Below are 23,970 nucleotides of genomic sequence, written 5' to 3' on the forward strand. Positions count from 1 at the left end.
TGCTCCAGTCTAAGGGTGATAACCCAGTCAAGTGAAAACACAGCAGAGCACCTTTCTACTAGCAGAGTATCTGTGAAAACAGAGAGGCACTGGGAGATTCCTTGCTCAGGGTACCCTAGGGATGGGTACCCTAGCCCAGGTACATTAGGGATGCTGGAAGGGTGCATTTATATGGAAGTAACAACAGGAGGGTGGAAAGGTGGATGCAAGTCCCCTGTGTGTTCTGCCCTCTCAATTGCATCAACCCATCCATATTGTGACCCTATCGGGGGACATGGCATTTAGCTCCTTATTGCATCCATTTCTGAGAAAATCAGCAACTTCTTTTGAGGAGGAGGATTTATTAGAGATGATTGGCTATCTGCAGGATTTGAAATAAAAAGGGATTTGTAACCAGCTACACATAACCCGCAAAAAGAAATCATACTTAGAGGGGAAAGATTAATAGGGACACAAGTCTGTAGAATCTCATTGTTAAGAGATCAATTTATTATGCCCTTGACTGCAAGTTAAATTAATACACGTAAAATTACAACGTGGAAAAGAGATGCCAGTGACTGTCATAAATACAGCTTGCTTTTCTTTCCTAGTTATTTAGGGAGGATTGGGAACACTTGTGAAATCATGTTCATTAAAGCCCTGAATAGAGGCAACTAACCAATAACTGCGGTGGAAGCAACAAGGTTCCCCCCCGCCCGCCCTTTTCAAGAAGAGGGGGGAAATCACAGACGTCAATCAAGAAATACTGCAAAATAAAATGGACCCTCCTGGCAGCCGAGGCACGGCGCAGACCCGCGGGGAGGCTCTGGCAGTCTGCTCGCAGCCGCCGGCCCCGCAGCTCCGCCGCTGACCGGGGAGCGCAGAGGGTTCCGCAGCCCGGCTCTTCCTTCCCTTGCAAAACTGTCAGGCACAAATGGGCAGGAGGATATTGGCTGCAAGGGACGCGGAGGCTCCTCCCAGAGCCTGGATCCCGATATTTTCGGAGGATTTCTTTTAACTCAGTTACAAACCTTGGCGAAGAGAACAAGTTGCCGCTGTAGCGGAGGCAGAAAGCGCCTCTGCGAGGGCGAGCGGGGCTCCCGCTCCCTTCTCCACCTTCCTAAAGCTACCTTGGATGCTTCGCCTCACTTGCGGAGCAGAGCTGTGCTGCCTGCCGGGGGGAATGCTCCTGCTCTGGATGTTGCTGTTTCTGTGAAAACACGGGTCGTAGGGGAATGAGAGGGAAGACAATGAGGAAAAACCGACCGGGAGAAAGCCCCATCCCCAGGCGTTTTCCCGAGAACTGACGGTGTTTTGGGGCTGAGCGATCCCGTCGGAGGCGGCGGAGGCTGCGCCCGGCGGAGGGAGCAGGCTGCCCGCTCCGCGGGGGACTTGCCGGGACCGGCGATTCCCTTCGGATGCGGACTGGGAAACCTGTAGGAAATTCTCCCGCCGCGCTGCGAAGCCACCATGAATTCAGTGGCTGGAAATAAGGAGAGGATTGCGGTCACGGCGCGGAGCAGGAAATACGGGGTAAGTTGTCGGCAGAGGGGCGGCTCGGAGCGGTGCCCGCCGCCGTGCCGGGGCTCGCGCGCCCGGCGGTTACCGGCGCCGCCGGCTATGGTCCCCCGGCCCCGCTCAACTTCCCCGGCGGGGGCGGGCGAGGCGCGGCGGCCGCCGCGGGCGCGGAGCGTCCGAGCGAAACTTGCCGGCGCCGCCGGGCCTCCCTGCCTGACCCGCTGCTCCTTCTCCCGCTCCAGGTGACCGACCCCTGCTCCCCCACCAAGCCCGCCGCCCCCTTCTCCCCCGAGAGCTGGTACCGGAAGGCGTACGAGGAGTCCCGGGCGGGGAGTCGCCCGGCCCCGGAGGGAGCCGGCTCTGCCCTGGGCTCCTCCGGCACCCCGTCTCCAGGCTCCGGCACCTCCTCGCCGGGCTCCTTCACCGGCTCGCCGGGACCCGCCTCGCCCGGCATCGGCACCAGCTCCCCCGGCTCGCTGGGCGGCTCGCCGGGCTTCGGCACCGGCTCGCCGGGCTCCGGCAGCGGCGGCGGCTCCTCGCCGGGCTCCGACCGCGGCGTCTGGTGCGAGCACTGCAACGCCCGCCTGGCGGAGCTGAAGAGGCAGGCGCTGAAGCTCCTCATCCCCGGGCCCGTCAGCAGCAAGGTGAGCGAGGGGCCGGGGCGGAGCGGAGCGGGGAGGTGCGTGTGCGGCCCGGCGCGGGCGCTGCCTGCGCTGCGGGGCTGCAGCCGCCCGGGAGCGACCCCCACAGCCGGTGGGGCTGCGGGCCGGCTCCCCGTTGGGGCTGCCGGCCACCTGGGCTCCCCTCTGCCGCTGTCACCGCTGAGGGTTTTAGGGTTTACTTGGGTTCGCCCCTTCTTGCTCTTGTTCCCTTTTCCCATCCTCTCCTCCTGCTTCGTGTGGAGCAGGGTGTCTCCGCCTCCGGAGGGCTGCCAGGCTCCGGGGAGGCCTCTGTGACAGTCCCTCAAGCTCGCTCCTTGCCTCCCTCTTTCATTGCATTGACGGTGGTTTTGTGTTGTTGTTTCCCGTGTACTTGTTCCCAGTGAGGGGCAAGCAAGGGCGGGAATGCCACGTGGGAGTCATTGGTCCCTTCCCCGTTTGCTCTCTTTGATCCCTACAGGATGGAGTTACAAAATAACCTGAGATTTGGCAGACAACTTAGTGGTAAGGTGTGTACGGTCTGATGCCCGTGGCTTGTACTTCTATTGTGGGGCGAGGTGCAGCAGAGACTCACCTGTAGCTCCAGGTTCAGATGAGGCGTTAAAATGCTGCGTGAGTCCAAAGTTCACCCAGGGAGGCTGTGGCAGACAGTGGCATTGAACCCAGCTCTTCAGGGTGTCGTTAACATAAGGACAACTTGGTGATGCTTCTCTCTTACACAGCACTAAATTTTTAAAATTTTTTTTTTTCAATAAGAAGACTTAAAAGTACTTGAAGCTGCTGGACCTTGAGTATTGGCTTGAGTAATCCTGTGCCTAAAGAGCATGCAAGCATTTCTGAAATCTGGCCTCGGGTTTTAAGAGTTGACTGATCATGGATAGAGTTGGAAGTCTGCTTTCTGCCTCTGTTGGGGAATCTGGTACCTCCAAAGGCATACTTTGAAATTCCATGGTTTTCTTTTGTTTGGCATTGTTTTTTGTTTTCCCTGTTCATATAAAGATTAAGGCTAACAGCCCTAAAAGAATGACCAGCAGCCCTTGGCTGACCATGTGCTACCAAAACAGTAAGCACTGGGCTCCTCCATAGCAACCCTGTGAGTGTTGTATTGTGAATGGGTCCACAGCTCCCAGAATGTAATACAATGCAATTTTGTTTGCCCTGTTGGGTCCAGGTACTATCAAATGATAATATTTACTCTTCCACTTCAAAGAGTTTTCATTAGTGGTTACGATAAAGAGGTATCATGGAAAAGAGCTGACTGCTGAGAAAGGGTCCCTGGTATTGCTGTTGTGTTGTACTCTCCATTATTTATTTATGTACCATGTGAGTGGGAGTTGGTCTCTCTTGAACAAAAGACTAAGGGGCTGGTTGTTACCTTGTCTCAAGAGCTGGCTTAACTGAATTACTCATGAAAAGGGAAAGGTAGAACCACCAAAATTAATAGTCAATTTAACCTTATTAATACATGGCTGATTCCCTGGAAAGTGGCCCTGTACCAAAATCTTCACAAATTTCAGGCTGTGTGATTTGGCAGTCACTACCAGGTGTGGGTATAGGTGGGAAATAACTGACACGGATATGGCAACCATCAGAATAACTGAGACTGGGGGTGTAGGGAGGATAAAACATAAGCATCAAGGCTTTATATCCCTCGCACAGTGTTAGAAATTGACAGATTTTGCAGTCATGTAAAGACTTGTACAGGCTTCTCTTATTGTAATAGTGGTCGTCATTGCCCATACTAGCCTTCCTGAGATGTTACCCTCGTGTCCCTATTGTTAATTGTTCTATTGTTCATGTAGTTTAGCTGATGGTGTCGTACAGGCCAATCTTTATTCACGTCAGTAGTAAGCCTTTTCCATTTTTAGCCCCCTTACCCTGTGCTTTTTCTCTTCTAACGCCTCCTTTCCAAACCTTCCAGTTGTGTAGTAGTGCCATTTACAAAGCCATTGCTATCCAATGTGTAGATGTGGATTTAGGGGGAAGGAAAGAGGCACAAGTACGGTGGTCTTTGCGGGCTGTGGTGACCCTCTGCCCTATTCACTTTGCTTAATAGTACTTGCAGGCTCAATGCTGTTGAGGTACTCCAGCCTTTTGTACACAGTTCCCTTCCATGGATGGGTGGTACCTGCCTGTGGCTATTTGCAGAAGCATCCCTTTCTCTCATCCTTTCTGGCTTATTTACAACTGTTAAAAACTTTCTGGGCTTGTGACTTCTGCCTTCAGCAGACACTGCTGAGCACAGTGAGGCTTTGGACTAGGTGATATAGGATACAAATATCATGGCTAGTGCCATTGACTTCTTTGGATCGGGTATGCTGTGCTGGTCTTGCAAGTTCGTTGTTGCTGGCATCCACGGGGTAGCCTTATCAATGTCTGCTTAGGGGAAAGCAGGGCCTGTGAGCTGCCTTGGCAGGTGTGTGCCACAGTAATGCACTGGGGTTGCCCTCTGAGGGTGAGATGTACACGGTCTCTTGCAAGGATGTGGAAACTGTCATGCGTCCGGGGAAAACTTTGGAGTGAGGCTGAAGTCTACCATGCTGTGTTAATGTAGCTGTCATTCTTCAGGGTCCTGTGAGGTTTACTCTTGATTGCTGCTATGGGAATAGGTTTTTTGGGGGAGGGCTGGAATTGATCCCACTGAGTTCAGTGGAAGAAGAGTTGCACTTCCTGGTTCTGGGTAGTCCCTCAGAACTTGCAAAGCATCTTACAATTCAAGACTGTGGTGCCCAGTAGGACACAGCTAATTGGCGATATGCCTTTATTAGATAAATTTTAAATGCTCCATTTAATTGTTCAGTCATCTTCTAGTCAGCTAGATCTAGCTGACTTACACGATGATTTTTATTGGTGCTGTTGAAAACAGCCTAGAAATTTCATTAGCATTATAAATATAGTCTGTGGCACCTGTTTCACACTTATACTGTATTTAGAAATGCATATAACCCTGGGTATTGTGCATTGCAGAACAAGCAGCATATGAGGGTATCTGTGTTTTGACATGTATCTAGTAGCAGATACTGGAATTTGCAGTAACTTACCGGAATGTGAACGTACATTGATATTTTCTACAGTGTGTAATCATGTAAAGGTTTGTGTATATCTGCAAAGTGTAATAGTATACTTAATTGCTGCATAAACAGACCAGGCTTTATGCATGAAGCTATGTACTGAAGCTTTTCATTTGATACAGAAAAAGCCACACTTAACCTAGAGCAAACTGCTTCTGACTAGCTCATTGTTAGGCTTGAGGTGTTGAGCTTTCAGTTTTAAATAGAAGCGTTCTCTCCTAATACATTAACAGGATGAAAACTTGGGATTTGAGGGGTTTTTTTGGTGAGGCACAAAAGTGCAAAATATATAATTATAGTTGTGCTATTTTATTTTAACCATTCAAAATGCCAGGTTCCCTGCCAATTACAAAAAGAAAAATGCTAAAAGCTTGTTGTTTCTTTTTCCCCTCTTGTGATACAGATGTGACTTAATGATGTACAGCAATTATCTGCATACAAGGGGTTATTTTTTTATGAGAATGAAATCTTATTGTAATCCCCATGTGAAGCACGCCTGTGGGAAATGACGAGCACAAGTGGTGGGTATAGTTGCACATTGCAGTTTGTGACTGAAAGGATCTTGGAGCATTTGGTGGCCATTGTTTGTGGGGTTTGTTACAGCATCAAACACTTGCATGATGATAAGGATTGTCTCAAATTGTTTTTTTAAATTTTAAAAGCTTAAAATTAAGCTTTTTCTTAGGCTATATTTTCAGAAGGCCATCAGACAAGGTTCTAGCATAGAAGTTTATGGCATCCCTGTTTATCAGAATTTGTGTGAAATCTGGTTGTCTTGAGTTCAAACCTGTGGTATCCTCTGGCTTCAATGGAACACTAACTTCACAGGCATCCGACAAAAAAAATCATTAAGTTTAACTGAAGAGTTGCTATATTTATGTGTATCAAATTATATTGTGTGTAAATAATCAATTGAATGCAAATAAGAATAGTCTCAAGCTGGCGATTATAGATTTGTTAGTACAGGATTCCGAAAATCCTGAATACAGCCTTTAAACCAAGAGGTAATTTGAATGTGTAGACATGAATATCTGCTTGAGCATGTTGTGGATGGGTGAGGATGTAAGGATACTATTTTAAATGCTAGAGATGGATAGCACTGATGTTGTTAGGTGGTTTATATTCTGGACTATCGTCCGAGCTAAAAAGTCTGTGCTTCTGAGTGTAAGAATTGGGTAAATTCTGGTTTAGCACAGTGTGTCTGTGAAAGGGGGAGGGGAGGACTTGCATTCAGGGTACAGTTTTGTTTTCTTTTTTCATGAATTTACTGACATTTATCTCACGTTTTGCTTGCGTATTGTTGAATTAGCCATTTCTATTTCAGAGGTGTTCAGTAGTCAAAGACTCGACTAATAATTATTAATAATGAAGAAAGCCCTGAAGCTGATCTAATGAAAAATAGGTTCCTTTTAGCTTGTAGCTACTTTTGAAACATCCCCAGTAGAGACAGGACAGTAATGAACCCTTCCTCAAAGCTTAGCAAGTGGCAGAATAATGGAATTTCATTTCTGTCCAGACCTTTAATTTGTGAACAAGCACGGCCAGTCTGTATGGTGACTTAATTCACTGTGCAAAAATCTCAGGCACCTAATCATTTCATCCCAACTCATTGTAATGCAGATAGGATTATTGCATTAGAAATGTGATTTTAAATGGCCTGAGGCAGTAATTTGTCAGCATTTGGAAGGATTAACTCCATTAAAGTTTAGGCAACAACAACCATTCTTTTGTGCTGCATCACAGGTCACAATACCAAACATTTAGCATAACTCATCTGAGACTCTTCTTACAATTGTATGTTTCCTGGCAAGTTAGGAAACCACAAGCTACTTCAGTTACCCTGGAATTACAGCTGCTTACAGAGGTCCAGAGGAGACAAACGGATATGCCTTCACCTCTGATGAATTAATGTAAACCCTCTCCTAGGAGCAGCTGTAAGTCTTGCTGTCTTGCTGCTGCAATCCACAGTGTCAACATGTGAAATGATATAAATATTTCTTTCAAGCTTGCAAATGTCTTTGAGGTAAGGATGAAGATACTGTATATTAAAGACAGTGTTTTGGGAAGCTGTCAAAACTGTTAGCTCTGCAGCTTTCTCCATGGGATCAAAAAGGCTTGCCATTACTGAGTGCCCTGGAAATTAGGAACAGGCCTGTGATTAGATTTAGTGAATTGAGACTATGGTGTTTTTCCTTTCAGGAGGGGAAGTACTTTTAGGAGACCATAGACAGAGCTGTTTGCATGTGGGGGGGAAGTACTGACGTTTTATCTGAAGTAAATCTCTAAGGAGGAGCAAAATTTGAATCAAATTGTTTTTTTACGGAAACTTGGCTGTGAAGCTGAAAACATTGTGTTCAGAAATACAGAGTCAATACTTAGTCTGTAGCTGGCCTCTTCATGTCAGGCTATTATTAAGTGACAGAGTTCTTTCAAGTTGCTTTATACATGCCATGATGCACCGATCTCTAAAATAATCTTGTATCTTTACATAGTCTTATTATTTTCCTTAGAAGTAAATGTTGCAACATCAGTAGCAATCTTGTATAACAAGCATAGGATTTTGGTGTATAATTTTGGAAGGGGAGGAGGAAGAAAGGTAGTCTGTGCCGAATTCCCAAGGCAGTGTTAGGAAAAAATGTCACGTTACCAGTATGGGCCATCAGCATGTAATAGGATTCACACCTGTGTCAGCAGATTATTAGAACAGTGTAGTGCTGTGTATGTAGGGTTGAAAGACATTTGCAGTTTTGCCACGTCAGCAGCACATAGCCTTTGACATCATATAATTGGGGTGCTTCCAAGCACTGAACTTGCAGCTCGCCACCGCAATAAACTTGACTGGCATGCTCTACATAATGATGTAGTAGGAACTGCAGCATTTTGTGACATGTGGTCCGCATGTCAAAAGCATGAGAGATGTTCTAAGTTAAATTGCTAGCTTAGATCTTAGCAATGTGTCATGCTATAGCCCGAGAGGCATGTATGTTAATAAAATGTGAGGAATACAAGCATATGGGCTTCCCCCCTGCCACTAAATAAATAATTCCTAGTCCAGGTTATTTGTTGCTGAAGCTGCAATTCAAGAACTATCCCTGATTGCAGAAAAGCAGATTGCATGTTTACTTTGAATTAAGCAAGCTGTAGTATGTAACAACACCCTGATAAACAAAGTAGTATCCCAAGAGTGGAAAGTGTTTTCCACAGTCTTTCCCATTATTGGACCAAATTTTGGTTGCACTGTGACACTGATGGAAGTTACAACAATTAATTAAGGTATTGCTTTTCCAGAAAGCAGTGGTAAAGTAATAACTGCAAGCAATCTGCTGCAGTCACACATTGAAATGCTGCTTTTCTTTGGAAGCTTCAGCTTGCATGTTTGAAAGACATGGCAATGTTTCATTGAACAGTTTCTGTTTAACATGGGGTGGTCATTGGAGCAAGGTTGTTCTAGATGATCATACCATGGCTGCAGATTTATTTGTAGGTTTATGGAACTCAAATCCCTGGTGACTTATGTTGCCCAGTTTCATTTTCAATTGCCTTCTATGCAACATTCCTACATTAAACCAGGCTTTTAAAAAGATAAATAACTATGAGCATAATTAAACTGCTAAGAACTGTGTTTAGATCTCTGGTTTTGAAACCTGAAATACATAATCGGGCACCTTCTTGGGACAGTTGTAATATCTTGTAGCATCTACAACCAGAATATGCATTTGCTGATGCTTCTTTTCCTTCTACTCCACTCCTTAGATGATGTTACAGTATAGCTTAGTAATGTTTTGATGAGGATGTTTTTGAGGTTTCTCCAAGTAAATGCACAGACCCACACAAGACACTTAACAGGGCAGGGGAATGTTGACTGGGCCGTTCTGAGCTTGGGATGGAGGCTGTTCAAATGATCCTGCAAGAAATGTCAAATATTGAAAACTCTTTTCCTTGTATAACGTGAACTATTGCTGGTAACTTAGAAAAACAGTGAAGAAGTGGGTAGGGAGAGAGAAGAGGTCTGGATCTGAACTTTGTCAGTCTATTGACTTACATGAAATTGGCCCTAGTGATGGGATTCTGACTTCAGTGAAGTCAGCATGATTTCATTTAGGCCACAGCTCTACCTGTCATATACCTCTAACCAGGGAATACTTGCATGGATTTAAAGCAGCAGCCAGACATGCTTCTTGGGCTGAGCAGGGCGAAGACATCCTGGCCCTTTGTGGGCTTCCCAATGTGCATTTTCTTTCTCCTCTCCATATGAAGGTCATAAGTTAGCATCCCTGCAGGTCTCCTGGGTGAATACACGGTGGTTGCTCCCTGCCTTAGTTCTTATCAAAATGATAGATAGTTCAAACACTTTCAATAGTGCTGCTTTCTAAACTCAGATCCTTTTGATTGAAAGGTCAGGGAGTGACTAGATGTGCTATTACAACAGCAGATAGGAGGAGGCAGTGATCTCTGAGAAAGGTACTGATGAGAGCAGCATAATGCATCCAACCATAACCTCAGCTGTAACAAGTACAGAATATAGGGATTACTTTTTAGTTACTGTATGAAAGAGAAAGTAAAGGAAAATATGATACCAGCTATACAAAAGAATCAGTTTTAAGAAATTGGTGTGTTCAGTTGCAGCTTGGATTTATTGTTGTGGTATCAGAATTCAGTTTATTTCATTTGAAATAATACAGCATAGTAAGGCTGTTAAAAGCTACTTACCATTCCAGCATTGGTGTGCTTCTTAAAATTTCAACTTCAACTGCATTTACTTTTAGTTGTCACTAAGACCTGCTATTCTGTTCAATCTGTACTATTAAATCCTGTAGCCTATGCTTGATCTTGCATTTCTTATATATTATAAAATAATCCGTGTTTTCTGGGAGGGAAGAATAAAGATTTGAGTCTGAAGAAGCCTTCAGACTGGTTTCCTTCCTCTGAAACTGTATTCAGTAGCAGTCTTTGTGCAAAAAAAAAAAAAAAAAAAAGAAAAAGATTGCTAAGGAAGTTCTGTTTGAGAGACCTGAGGGAACTGATGGGGTATTAAATTGGACTTGGCTTACAATTCATTACAAAAACAAAAGCCTTCCCTCTCCTCAGAAGGAACTAGACACTTCTAGAGTCACATAAGTAAATCCTGGGTTGGCATAAGATTTTTGTATTGCATATTTAAATTTGTCGTGCCTTCCTATTAGAAAAAAAAAAGTAGGGCTGAGTCTGCTTGCTTTGTTGCCCTACAAGTAGGAGAACTTAACTTACAGGCCCTATGGTACCTGCTTTGTCAGTGGCTGGTCAATAATCTTATTCAATGGATTTAGTGGTTCAGGGAAAGAGTGTCAAATGCCTTTTTAAAAATTATTTTATTCTATAAAAAAATACTGCAAGCCAATGTGAGTGTGGCTCTGGAAAACATTTTAAATTTCTTGCTGGTGGTGTGTATCAGAGGAACTGTGTATGCTGGATATTGGATATTTGCATCCAGTGCAATACGACTGATGTAAAGCATCCATCCACCTCTAGTGTCTGTAGGAAAATCTTAAATTGGGAATACAGTCTAAGTGTTTTGGCTTCCAAATTGCCTTCAAGTGGAACTTGCTTTATATGTATTTATTTTTTACAAATGTGTTTTGACCTGTAGATTTTGTGTGATCTATTAATAACAAACCTCTACTCTAACTTATATTTCACCATGCCCTCTAAATAATAAATACTTTGATGTGATCATCTATTTGCACCTGAGTATTCACATCTTCTCTATTCTGTGGGCTTGCATAGGAACCAAATTCTTCTCACATGAATGTTTGGGGAAAAGCAAATGAAAGGAAACTGACATCCACAGTAAATATTTTCTTTTTCTGAAGAAAAAAGTGAAAATTCACAGTGGTTTGGAGGTTTCAACTTCGTTCAGAACTGTCTGAGCAGACCTGCCTCAGCAGTGGAATTAATTTTCCCCAAGTTGTGCGTGTTTCATTCCCTCTTTCTCTCCCACCCTCGTAACTAACCGAAGATAAATGAGGATTCAGGACTACAACCCCTCAATTTCTGTGGGCCGCCGTGTGGTTCTTTTGGGAATTACCCATTCCTTTTATCACAGGCATACTTGAAGGTATGAAAGAGGTTCCTGCAGTGCTGAAGAAGATGGTTGCTCTGGAGTCCTTTGCTAAAAGTGGGGCCTTTGCATGTTTCTGTCATGGGTCCTGTAAGAGTTGCTTGGCAAAATTCTGTCTTACCAAAGCCAAATTTGGACTTGATTATGCTGAAGTTATTCAGGAAAGCGGGCTTCTGCCTTCGAACCGATAGCTGGAATGATTGTATGCTACTATTTCAATTGGACAGTTTTATTTTTCTATGCCTCTCAGCTAAATGAACCTCTGACCTGCTAAGTGCCAAATGCTGAAAGAATTACCCGTTTACTCCATCCACCTGATGGACTCCAGCAGAAAGCCATTGGGCAATAAGGCAGTCTTGGCTTTAAGCAGGCGCTGAACAGCAAGAATAGAAGTCATTACTCTTCATTTCTCTATTAGTTTCACTGCTCATTTAATAGTGCCAGGCAAAGAAAAACATTAATATCCTATTCAGCAGCCAAATGCACCAAATTGGGAGTTGTGACTCGTGTGTTTTCCTCTTTTCTAATGGGTATCATTAAAATTTAACAAGTCATCTAAATCATGTTAGTATTCCCAGGGTTAATATTGCTGAAATTGCTGGCAGCGTTCCCACAGGAAGAGTGAACAGTGGCTGAGACTATGCGGCTGGCATTTGCTGCTCGGAGGGAGGTGTTGGGACTGTAGAAGCCCTGGCACCAGAAAGGCACGATGAAGTCTTTGGTGACAGGGGGCATTTGCAATACACATACATGTTCCTTCCTATTCACCTCTCCCTTTTCACTCCCTCCCCCCTTTTCTCTCCCCACTAGTCCTAAAGCTGTCATTTCAGCTCATACTCGTTAAGATTTCTAATGGAAATTCTTGACAATAAGCCTGCGTACATGTTAACCTAGAAGGAAGGCATACAAGTGTGCTAGTCAGTGCGAGTGTCAGATTTAAGAGATTGTTAGACCGTAGAGGGCTTTTACTGGAGGTCGAGAAGGCTAACAAAGCGGGAGATGCAATTAAAATGGTATTTGTTAGAGAGGAATAGCTGGCTGTCTGGGCAGACTGAACATGGGGAAATGATGGGTAGCTAGAAGGTCATTAGTGATGGCTTTGTAAGCAGTTCTGCAGCATGGGTGGTAAGCCTAAATCCAGAGCTGCTCTTTTAGCACACCTAATAAGACTTTCTTTTTTTCCTGTGTGTCAAATTCATTTTTGAATAATGGATTTGACAAAAATTCAGTGGATTTTGGTTTAGATTTAGAGATGGGAGAAATAGGTTATGGTGGGTGGGGTGGGGAAGAGAAGAAACTGGCTTAAGGGAGCTTCTGGGTACGCCCTCACATCACCATGAAAACAAAGCTCCGCAACATTTTGCGGAGTTGTTTTTTTGTAAAGTCATTGATCCAGTGTTCCTGCAAAGAGGCTGTTTGAGGAATATGAGATGGGACAGGCAACTCATTGAAATGCCCTCTCAATTTACATGACTAGTTGGGATCTGGTTCTTACAAGTTCTTGATGAAAGTTCTGATATTAAAAAAAAAAACAAACCCAAACAACCTTTCAGAATTGCTTTCCCCACCACAATCGTCTTTAATTGTTAGAGGTATCTGATGACATCTCTCCTTTTGTCCTTTTCTTGACTGGTGAACTGTTGGGTGTTTGGCTTTAACATCATCACCAACCATTTGTAAAGTTGCAAGGGGTGGGGGTAGGCACTTACAGGAAATTGGACAATACCTTTTGGTGTTCTAAAGGACATAAGCTGCCATGAGAATAGGAAAGGCACACTGCAAGGAGAAGTACAGGGCTTTGAGAGGAAGAAGACAGGGTATGGAAACAGAAAAGAAGTGGGGCATGAAGTGTGCCTTGGTTGGTCCAGGCAGCAAAGGAACAGTGCTTCCATGGGAAAGGTGGAACACTGGGGAAGCAGGGAGAAATGGGTGATAAACCAGAGTTCTCTAAAAGGCTGAGCTCATGGCTGGTGTCTTTAAAGCTTTACAGAAATACTTCATATGAAGGTTGTATTTTGTCTTGGGTTGGTGGCTTGTTGTTGTTTTTCTTTAAAAAAAGCCAACCCTCCCTCTCCCCCCACCCCCCCAGAAACCAGCAAGCAGACAGAAGAGTAGAAGGCAGTTAAACCAAAGTTGGCTTTGGTTTAATGCACTTCACTTTCTCATTCTGAAATTAGGTTTTCCAAAGACTAAGGTACTGGTGCATCATGTGATCTAAGGATGTGACTAGATTTTCTTTCTTACATCTAATTCATTTGTTTCTCTTTTGTTTACCAGTCACAAAGACCTATACGTTCCATACTGTCAGTTTGAGACTTGGTATAAAACAGGGACTCAACTCATTACACTAACAGTTTCACCCAACATAGCAAATAAATGACATAAGTTTTGATGCATCAGCAATAGGGTAGAACTTGGCGTTCTGGAGTGTATGAATTCAGCCTGGCTTCTCCTTTCCCTGTGCCTGTTTCTGAAGGAAAAAGGTTGATTTCCAGATTAATTTTAATTCTTATCATGTTGAGCTTACTAATTCTGTAGTATTATTACACTGGACACTCTAAGGGTGTGCTATTAAGTAGTAGTACTTTTTCCAAATACTTTAAAAGTGGAATAGAAAAGACTTAAGGTGTGAGAAGAGAGCTAAAGGTGGTGGTGGTGGGGGTATACGAGGGCTGAATGCACTGGCATTGATGGCTCTAAATGAAGCACTTTACAGACTGAAGTGCTTTAAATTGTGAACCTTCTTTGTCAGTCCTAGTTACTTAGTTCTTTCTAGCTTGGTCTGCCACTGTCTTGCCTGTTTAATATTCCACTTAAGTATAACAAGAGATGAAACATCCAAGATGCCTCTATCCTCCAGGAGTCAGCTCTACTGATGTGAATACTTGTGTTAGCTGTTTATAAGCAATGAGCTAAACAGGGGTAGAAAGAGGAGGGGGAGAAGGGGAAGGAAAACTGTTGTGACTTCTCTTAATTTATTGTTCTTTTTATCAGCAAAGGAAATAAATTCTGTCCCTTTCCTACTCCAAATGCATGCACTTTGGATAATAGGAATCGTTTCAATAAGCACACACTGCTAAGGCCCAGATAAGGGCTATTTCTGTGCTTGAAATATCAAGGACCAGAGTGTGCTATGTGGGAAGCTGGTGTGGAATCATGCTGCCGAGAAAGCAGTGTGTAGTAATGCGCATGGATGACACTGATAAATGGCTCCTCTAAGCACGCATCTGCAGCAAATTGTCAGACTGAGACTTCCCAGCATACCCTGGACCTCTGCATGAATGAAATCTCTGTTGTGCCATTATTTACCCACCTCCATATGAAATGAGAGGATAGGATTCATTGCTTCAATGCAGCTTTTATGAGTTTGCTCTCTTTATGTACATGTATGTGCATGTCTGTATATATTTCTGCACTGCTTCCTGCCGCAATGGCTGCAGAACTCCCTGTGTCCTCTCACTGATTAGCCATACAGCTTTTTGAAATGGGACAAAATGGCTTTCAGGGTAAAGGACAGGTCTTTTACTTCTGGAAACCTAAAATGAAATGTGTTCTATGTATTCTGTTCTTTGGCCAGACACATGTATAATTAAGGTAAGTAATAAGCATGGTTGGTTTTTTTTGTTCTTTTATTTTGTTGTGGTTGTTTTAGTAGAGGTTGTGGTGGCTGGGAAAGAAAAGGGAAAGGTCTTGGATTCTCTTTTTTCCTTTTCGAAGAATCATGATTACTGCCTTCATAAGGCAGTGAGACAGTCTGCAAATCTATTTTGCACTGAAGTAAAGCCTCTTATCTTTTCCTTGTTACCACTGGTCATCAGTGATGCATGGAAAGAATTGGACTTGCTCTTTGCCTTTCTTCAATATGTATTTTTTTTACTTCTTTGAGGTGATTTTCTAGAATAACTTTTCATGGAAACTGAAACACTGGTAATTTAAGTTTTGATGTAAAGGTCTCTTGAGATCAGGGTAGAATTTCTGGCCAACCTAGAAAAAAAAAAAAACCCAAACCAGTGTTTGGTGGTTAGCATATACTCCCAGTACATAAAGATCCAGATAAGTTCCCTGCTCTTAATTCCAGCCAATACATCAAACCTCAGGGCTCTGAGAAATGAATTTCTGTGGGTTTAACTGCAAGGATATAAAATGGTAACCTCTGACAGAGCAGCAGAAAGGTAACACTGTGTGTCAGAGCAGAAGGACTTACCATGCACACATAATGTAGCTACCAGATTACACTAACAAGCACCTTAGCCCAAGTTTGCCTTCACTGGCAGTGTAAATAAATCCAACAGGGAATTTTGGTGCAGCTGAGGTGAGGATATATGTCCTGTCCCACCACCCTGCTGTGGTGTTGATGGCTGTCTGCAGCTGTCTGCTCCACCCTGCTGCTGCAGCTCTCTTAAATTGTTGCTTGACTAGTGGAGCCCTCAGCTTCTTGCTATCTTAACCTTTGCCCTCAGGCTATTTCTGTCTGTCTTGCTGGCTTTTTGTAAAAAGCTTTAATATTTGTTTGCTCCGATGTGGAACGGGACTTTCCCCCCAGAATTTTCCATAGGAAAAGACCTTTTTTAATCACTCAATGGAAGCGGATGGATGCTCCTAGAGGTAGAGTCAAGTGATTTGTAACACTTGTAAATGAACTCCTCCCCTTGCCCCTGCTCCAGCTTGGATTTATCCACAGATGCTTTGAGGTGTACCTTCTCCAGTGTGGACTTATCCTTGGGCCACAATCCCTTCAAAGGTATACCTGCTGTGGCACAGACATAACCATGGCCACAGACACTTCGAGATGTACCTGCTCTGGCATGGGCTTATCCATGGCCACAGATACTTCAGGGTGTCCTGCTCCCGTGTGGACTCACCCACAGGTCACAGTCCCTTCCACTCGAGTTCACATTGGAGTTCCAGCCTGTCCAGTACAGCAGCACAGAAACAGCAGCAATGCCCTGGCCATCTGCCAGCCCAGGCGCATCGCCATTGCTGTTATCAAAATGTTCCCAGGCACAGCAGAGTAAGATGATCAGCAGTATAGCAAGCAGCAAAAGCAAAAAGCAGTCACTAACAAGCACTAGACTCTAATATACAGTAAGGCAAGCAAGGCCCATGGCAAGCACAGAAGCCTGCTGATTAATAGCTAAACAGCAATAACAGCTATAAATTTGATCTACCACATTCCAATCAAGCCTGTTGTTATCTCAAACCCTTCAAGCCCCACACTGGGTGCCAAAAAGGACTGTTGTGGTTTAACCTCAGCTGGCAACTAAGCACCACACAGCTGCTCACTCGCTCCCCCCTGCCCCAGTGAGATGGGGGAGATAATGGGAACAGTAAAAGTGAGAACTTGTGGCTTGAGTTTAATAGGTAAAGCAAGCAAAGCAAACCAAGGAATTCATTCACTCCTTCCCATGGGCAGGCAGGTGTTCAGCCATCTCTAGGAAAGCAGGGCTCCATCACATGTAATGGTTACTTGGGAAGACAAACACCATCACTTCAAATGTCTTCCCCCCCGCCCCTTCCTTCTTCTTCCCCAGCTTTATATACTGAGCATGGCGTCATGTGGGGTGGAATAGCCCTTTGGCCAGTTGGGGTCAGCTGTCCCAGCTGTGTCCTCTCCCGGCTTCTTGTGCACCTGGCACAGCATGGGAAGCTGAAAAGGCCTTGATTTAGTATAAACACTACTTAGCAACAACTAAAACATCCCTGTATTATCAACACTGTTTCCAGCACAAATCCAAAATACAGCCCCATACTAGCTACTATGAAGAAAATTAACTCTAGCCCAGGCAAAACCAGTACACACTTAGATGCTCATGGAAGTAACAGGGCTTCACACAGTTGCAAATATTCACATCAATGTGCCTATTACTGGAGTACATGCATAGATCTCATCTCAGTAAAATGTCTGCTGCTTCTGTTTTTAAAGCTGAGGAGATACAGAGCAACTTGGTGAACTAATTAGTTGCATAAAACGGAGTCCAGGTTTCCTACATGCTTGTGCTCTTGACTCATGGGCTTTTTGTTTCTTGCTAATGTTGCTCATCTCATTCTGCAGCAGCTCTTGTATGCTGGCTCAGCATTGGCTCTTCTGACTCTGTACAGAGAGGAAGAAGGGAGTTGTGGTTTGCATTTCAAAGCTGTCGGCCTTAAAGGGATTGGAATATGGCAGTTGAATATATGGTAACTAATTACCCAGTTATGACAAAAAGTCTTTTAGAAAGACCTTGACTTCTGATTCTGTGATTGGTACCAGAAGCTGGCTGTTAGTTTAACAAAAAAAAGAAGAAATTGCTAATGGGGTTGGGTGTGTTTCTGTGATTTTTTTTTTTTCCAAGAGTGTGTTTATTAATTCTCTTTCTTTTTTCCTCCTACCTTGGACAGTTCATATCTATGAATAATTTAATTGTCCTTGGCTGTTTGCTGTTGTGAATGGCATGCTGTTAGGCATTCTGTATTCATGTGGTATTTGTTAATGTTTGTTTTGTATTCTGTCTGCCTCTCTGTCTTTCCAGAGATCAAATGGATGATGCAAGGCTTGACAACATATAAATGCTATTAAACTGTATCTGAAAGAACAGAAAGGGGGCCTTTGTCATTTCATTAGTTAGAACATTAATTGGAATAGATTGTTCAGTGTTTTTCTTGCCAGTGGAGAAGTAAATGTTTATGAAAGCATTTTTCTACTTTTTGAAAGGTTTGTCTTGAGAATGTCTAGAATTTATAGGGAACAATTTGTACTGCCTTACATGGTATCTTAAATGTGTTCCCTCTCCGTGTTTCCTATCCCTAGACATTCTTTGTTACTGTCATTATTCACCAGGTTTAAACTGCAGAAATACCAGTTTTCAGATTTTAATTCTCTTCCTCTTCATTGAGGCTTGTACTGCTTTAACTGCTCTTGTCTTGGTACTTGTCAAGCAAAGAAAAGCATCTGTAACTTTTTTCTGATTGCATCCTTTCTGATCCAAACATAAGCATCATTATTAGTATTCCGAACACTTATTTAGATCCTGTCTGTAATCCTCATGACCCTCAGGTTGAGTCCCTGAGAACAGTAAGCAGAAAGCGCACCCCAAGCTACTCTGTTGTAGTCAGGTGTACTCAGTTTTGCCAGGTGAATGGGAAACCTGGCTAATGCTTTACTGCAATTCTATAGAGTGATCTTAGGGATGAGTGTCTCTTTTGAGAAAGCTTCATTCTTCAGAAAAAACATGCTAAGAAAAAGCAACAATAACATTTGTTAGCATGGGTAAATCACTTAACGCCTGCTTTCCTGCTGGCTGTTACATTAATAGTAACACTTTAAGGTAACATTGAAATTTTTAATCATCCACAATTAAAGAGTGTTTGAGTGTATGCTGCTGCTCTAACAGCCTCCACTTTTGTAGATATTCTGGCCAAGTTCCTCAAAGCCTCTCAGCTGCTGTTTATCTTCTTGTGTTTCTTGTGGTGCCTACCAGTCCGCTACATGTTGCTAGGCTTCATAAAACTGTTGCATATCCGTATAGGCAGCAGAGGGTCTTTTGAAGTGCTTCTGATGCTGGGTGCACCTAATGCAGAGGAGAGTAACTTTCTATAAAGCTGACCCCACTGTTGCTGGATGGCTGGATTGCAGGTACAGGCTTGCTTTGCTTGGCCAATGCCTTGAGAGTCCAGTCCTGTAGCTCTTGTTCCTGGATGTCAGCCAAGTGGCTGTGAGTTCTGAGACTGGGCATCACCTCTGCAGTGTCTCTGGAGGCAGGCATGTTTGGAGACACTGTTCTCACTGTGGGCAGTGCTGGATGTGCTGCCTCTTTGTCTGTGGAATGGCTTGTTAGGCTGCCTTTAATTTGAACCATCTGTGGCAACCTGCACACTCTGTTATAATACTGTTTTTACGTCAGACCTCCAGCGGCACGCTGTGAGTGAGCTGGGGACCACAGTAGGAATTAAGGTAGAAAATCCACTGGAAACATATTGCAGTGCCTGTACAATTAACTGGAAAATAATTATGTTCATTGTAAACCATACATCCTGCACCAGGCTCCATCTTTGTTTTTATTCTGGCAACTGTAGTGACTCTGGTGAAATTACAGGGTATAAAAGGAGGGTGAAATGTATCTGTAGCTGTTCCAGTGTTTGGAGGCCTCCCCTGTGTTGGGTGAAGCAGTATTGGAGTTTGTGCTTCCCTTTGTCACTGTCTGTTGAAGGATCCTGTCAGGCAGTCTGAGGCTTCTTAGAGCACCCAAAACATGGAGTTGCTAATTGCCTACAGCCCTGTGCTTTCTTTACATACTGCTGTTTCTCTTCCTGGAACCAACAAACACCCTGTATTCCTCTTTCCTTTAAAAAACCCTTCTATGCTGTTTTAACCTCTCTACCCCGTTTTCTGCTCTCTTGATAATTTTCTTTTTCCTAACTAATGACTCACCTGGATAGGATTGCTGCTGGCTCTTATTATAGCAATTAACTCTAACCCTAAGGAAATGGCTTGCTGTGTTGCCTGGCAGCCAGGGTCTGCAGGAGCTGGTAAAACAGAATGGATCAGACTTTACTTTTCCTTCATTTTAATCTTGTTATTGATCAGCAAGGAAAGCAACTTACTGTGAAAGATCTTGTCAATTTCCAGGTTGGCTAAGATATTCCAAATTCTGTTGCTTTGTTTTTCAGAGTTGCTGTGAATTCCTTACAACTTCTAGCAAACAGCAGAGGCTTTGGTGGTTCTGTAAACAAGGCTTCTTAAGCCTGGCTTAAAGGAATTGAGGACTACAACTGGAATCACTGTCATTTTTTCTTCTGCATATTAGACTTGATTTTATAGTGGTGTTTAGCCAAGCCTTAGTATTGTCTTTTATTTGGTGGTAGAGAATAATGAAAATACAGTTTTAAGTGAAGTTAGGGCCTTGGGAATACATTATTGTCTTTAGCAAGCTTGCTCACACATTCATAACTAAAAGCAGATGTGTAAGCAAGGGTTTTGAACATTGAACAAAATCCGAGCGAGCAGTATGTGTGTAGGTATCTCAAAGCAGGCCTCACTCTGGGTACCAGGTGTTATCAAAGAGCACCTCTCAACTAACATCAGAGGTGATAATGTGAACAAGCTGTCTGAATTGAGGCGACATGGCACAATTAAATCTTTATAGGGCTAACCACAGTCTGCTGAATTGGCTGCATGAGAGGAAAGGTAGATCTGCCTACAAACAAACACAGGGCTAATAAAGCTGCAATTTGTTTTTGCACCCCCATTGCCCCTTTTAATCATTCTTTTACCAAATGTCAGCACAGGTGGAATATTCAAACCAAGCTCACTGATCCAAATCTGTGGAATTGGAAAGGTGCATAGTACACCAGTGCAGCTCCCCTGGGCTGGAGTGCTGCCAGGCTTGATGGTAGATGTTTTGGGTTGGAAGGGATTCCTGGTAGTTACCTAGTCTAGCCTCCTCTTCAAAGCAGGGTCGACTTCAGTGTTAGATCAGCTTGTTCTGGGGCTTGTGCAGTGAAGTTATGAGTATGTCCAAGGCCAGAGATTGTACAGCCTCTCTGGGCCCCTGTTGACTTGCTTCTGCAGTCCTGTCCTCTCAAATGCGCATTCTTGTCCTGTCTCTTGTGCCAGCGCTTACTTTTCTGACCTTGTGGTGAGCTTGTTAGGGAGTTAACCTGGGAAAACCAACCTCTTCCCCAAATCCCTGGTATTAGCAAAAAGGGGACTTAATGCATGAAATATTACTCAGTAAATCAGACCTTGTTTCACCTATGTTCTCCTTCAGTCTGGAGGTATTTGTGTTTTCTAGAGCCAAATATCTACACCCAGCTGAGTGATTAAGATATGAACTGCTCATCTGACATCAGAATATTTGTAAACACTATGGCTACACATAGCTGCAGGCAGATGATTTTTCCCCATAGTTTATGACTGCATGATGAAAAAATGTACTTGTAACTAGAGGGGGGAAGTCAGCCTTTCCATACACTGCAGTCCAGTTTTTACACTTCTGTTAGCATTCCTCATTTTTTTTGGTAGATGATAGAAAAATGGGCAGAGGTGCTGTTTTAATTAAGAGAATGCCTACCCTTAGAATTGGTCTAAAGGCAGTGAATTTAGTATGGCAACGCAAGTAGATGGACAAGTACAGTATTGACAGTAGTAGCAGTCTAAATATAGTGTTTCATGCTCTACTTATGTGTGGCCATGAGTGACTGCTTGCAGTGACAAATAGTGGATTAAATACCATCTAATCAAAGAAGGTCTATAAGAATGGGAAAGGTGCTTGAAAACCATAAACGCATCTTACAGACACATCTGTGTTTCCCCTGCTCAGACTGAAAAGATGTGACTTAACTCTGCTGAGACTGCGGTGTTTGTGCTGGGCTGTCCTGGTGTCTGTCTCCTTAGCAGTCAGTCCAACGCAGGAGGTTTCTTTTCTGGAGCTGTACAACATGGAGACCTTCTACCTTGAGCTGCTTTTCCTAAATGGCAAAACAGTCTACTGCAAGGTGCTCTGCCTTTGGGAGGGAGTATGACACCAAGCACATAGGGCTCTTCTTGGTTCTGTATTTCTGGCCAGCACAGGCAGTGAGCTGTTAAGCTCCTCTGAGGCACATACCTTACACATTCAGTATTCTCCTTTGCCCCTGCCATGCTGTACCTATGAACAAAGAGGAATATCTACCTAATGAATCAAACACTGCATCTGCATTGCAATGGAATGAATTCATATTTGACTGAGAGCTTGCAAATATAACAAATTCAGCATCACTTCTTGATCTGCAGTCACTGAAAGTTTCTGCCTTCACTCTGGTGTTCAGCAAGGCTGAAATCTGTGAGGCCTGGATTGCTAACTGGAAAGTATCAATGGCTCAGCAATTTGTATTCAAAATATGGATGGACATGTATTGTGAAAGACAAGGACTTTTGCTGAAGCACCATGAGATTTATTTAACTCATCTGCATTTTAATTATAGGGGGGTTACTGAAAAAAACAACTTATTAGCCACAAAAGAATACATCCTGGTAATACTAGTTTCTCCCTGGGTTGTGAGTTTACTGTGGGATACCACTGCACTTCTCAAAATTATATCCTGGGCACTTTACTGTGCTTCAAACTTAATTTTGTTATAGTTCTCCAGTAGCCACACACCTTAAAGCTGATCTCGTGGTCCTGTAGGCTAAGATTTCTCTACTGCAGTTCATGGTGTTCCACTGATGCAGGGAGTAGATAGGAAGAGAAATTGCATTTCTGTCTTTTTGTGGATGTTGTGCTGCTAATTCACTTTCTCTTCATTCAGCTGTGGTAGAAAAAAAGAACTAATTGCAAGTACCCTGGCTGTGACTGCTGATCATACTTTGGGGTTTAATACAAATACAGGGCTGCTTCTACCTGTTAGAGGTATTTCAACAAGTTCAAAGAATCCTAGGAGTAGAGTAAATATTGCTCTATTTCTCTTGCATCATCCACTGCCCTTTTGTTAACACTTCTGCCCCATATACCCAGTGACTGTGTCTCAGTCCTTTTTGGAATTGTAGCTATTTTGACAAGCTTACAAAAAACCAAGTTTCTTTGCAGAAGCTTCTTGGTAAAAATAAACCCATACCTCTAATAGTCAAATTTTAAAGAGATAGTGGGACTAATCTCAGACCTGGGTGCCAGACACCAAGCAAGTGTGCTTTTGAATTCATGTGATTCTGAGCTTGCTCTACCCCTGTCCATTCCAAGGAGCAAATCCGAAAGCTCACTTATTGCAACTGTCTCTTGGGCCAAAATAGTAACGATGGACTGGCAAGGTAGAAATGAGCCCTGACAATGGCTCTCCCTCTCTGAGTGGAGATGGATGTGCCTTCAGTGGTGGGAGCACTGATGTGGTAGAGGAATATGGGTGCTAGATGCCAGTTTTCTGCCTGGGCAAATCCTCCAGAGGCTAGTCACCTGGGTTTGCTAGCAGAATTGACTAATGGTGTTCTAGTTCCACAGGTGGCTGCTGTCCTGCATTGTGGGAGCTTGCCAAGCATGAATGATGGGAAGAGAAAAGGCCAGGGATGAGGGGGAAAGCCCCCCCTTTTTTTTTTTTTTAAATTGCTGTCAGTTTCTAATGTCCTCCGAGCTGCCTACTTGTACCAATGAGAATCATACTTAATAGGAAACTTCCCATGCTCAGACAGTTTAATTATTCAAAATGCATTAAGACTTTTTAAATATCTGGACTTAGTTCTAGTAATAAATAGATTAGTTCAGTTTTGAAAATGGACTCACGTAACTCACAAGTATTAATGAATTATCCTCCAGCCTTTTGTCTGCCCTGGGGAGTACACGACTGGAGATCAAAGGTATGGAGGAGTGAAATGACTTGTCACAGTCACAAGGAGACTGATAGTTTGATTGCCAGGACCTGTGTTTTAATGACAAAAAGCAATGTGGCACAGTGAATAGTCCCTAACCTTCTATGTGGAAGCTGGAATTCTTTCTTGCAGTAGCACAGACAAATCTTATGGCCTTGAACAAACTATGCTACCTACAAGTTACTTTTGCCTTTGTTTCTTTGCCCTGATTCCTTTCTCTCTCTACTAAGGCTGTGCATTCTCATTGGGGAAAAAGCTGTCTGTCTTTGTACAGTGCATGGCATAAGGGATCTTGATTTTTTTGTTATTTTTTTAGCTGTTGCCTCCAAGTGC

General features: G+C 43.5%; 1 protein-coding gene and 1 long non-coding RNA gene across 7 annotated transcripts in view; one reads left to right on the forward strand and one right to left on the reverse strand.

Moving 5' to 3' along the window:
• Positions 1-459: 459 nt before the first annotated feature.
• On the reverse strand, positions 460-1,664 carry LOC140649388 (uncharacterized). The gene is made up of 2 exons (XR_012041616.1): positions 1,288-1,664; positions 460-1,189 (listed from the first exon to the last, which is right to left on the reverse strand). It is a non-coding gene; the product is annotated as an uncharacterized lncRNA (long non-coding RNA).
• Positions 960-23,970, forward strand: part of KIF26B (kinesin family member 26B) — a 312,254-nt gene continuing 289,243 nt past the window's right edge. For all 6 annotated transcript variants that reach the window (XR_012041615.1, XR_012041613.1, XR_012041612.1 and 3 more), the window contains exons 1-2: positions 960-1,512; positions 1,740-2,141. Coding sequence is in view for 1 of the 6 variants with exons in the window: in XM_072856504.1 (XP_072712605.1) it covers positions 1,450-1,512; positions 1,740-2,141 (465 nt within the window). In the remaining 5 variants the exon portion in view is untranslated. The remainder of the gene's footprint in view (positions 1,513-1,739; positions 2,142-23,970) is intronic.

The sequence above is a fragment of the Ciconia boyciana genome, chromosome 3 (assembly GCF_034638445.1).
Source record: "Ciconia boyciana chromosome 3, ASM3463844v1, whole genome shotgun sequence".
Taxonomy (NCBI): domain Eukaryota; kingdom Metazoa; phylum Chordata; class Aves; order Ciconiiformes; family Ciconiidae; genus Ciconia; species Ciconia boyciana.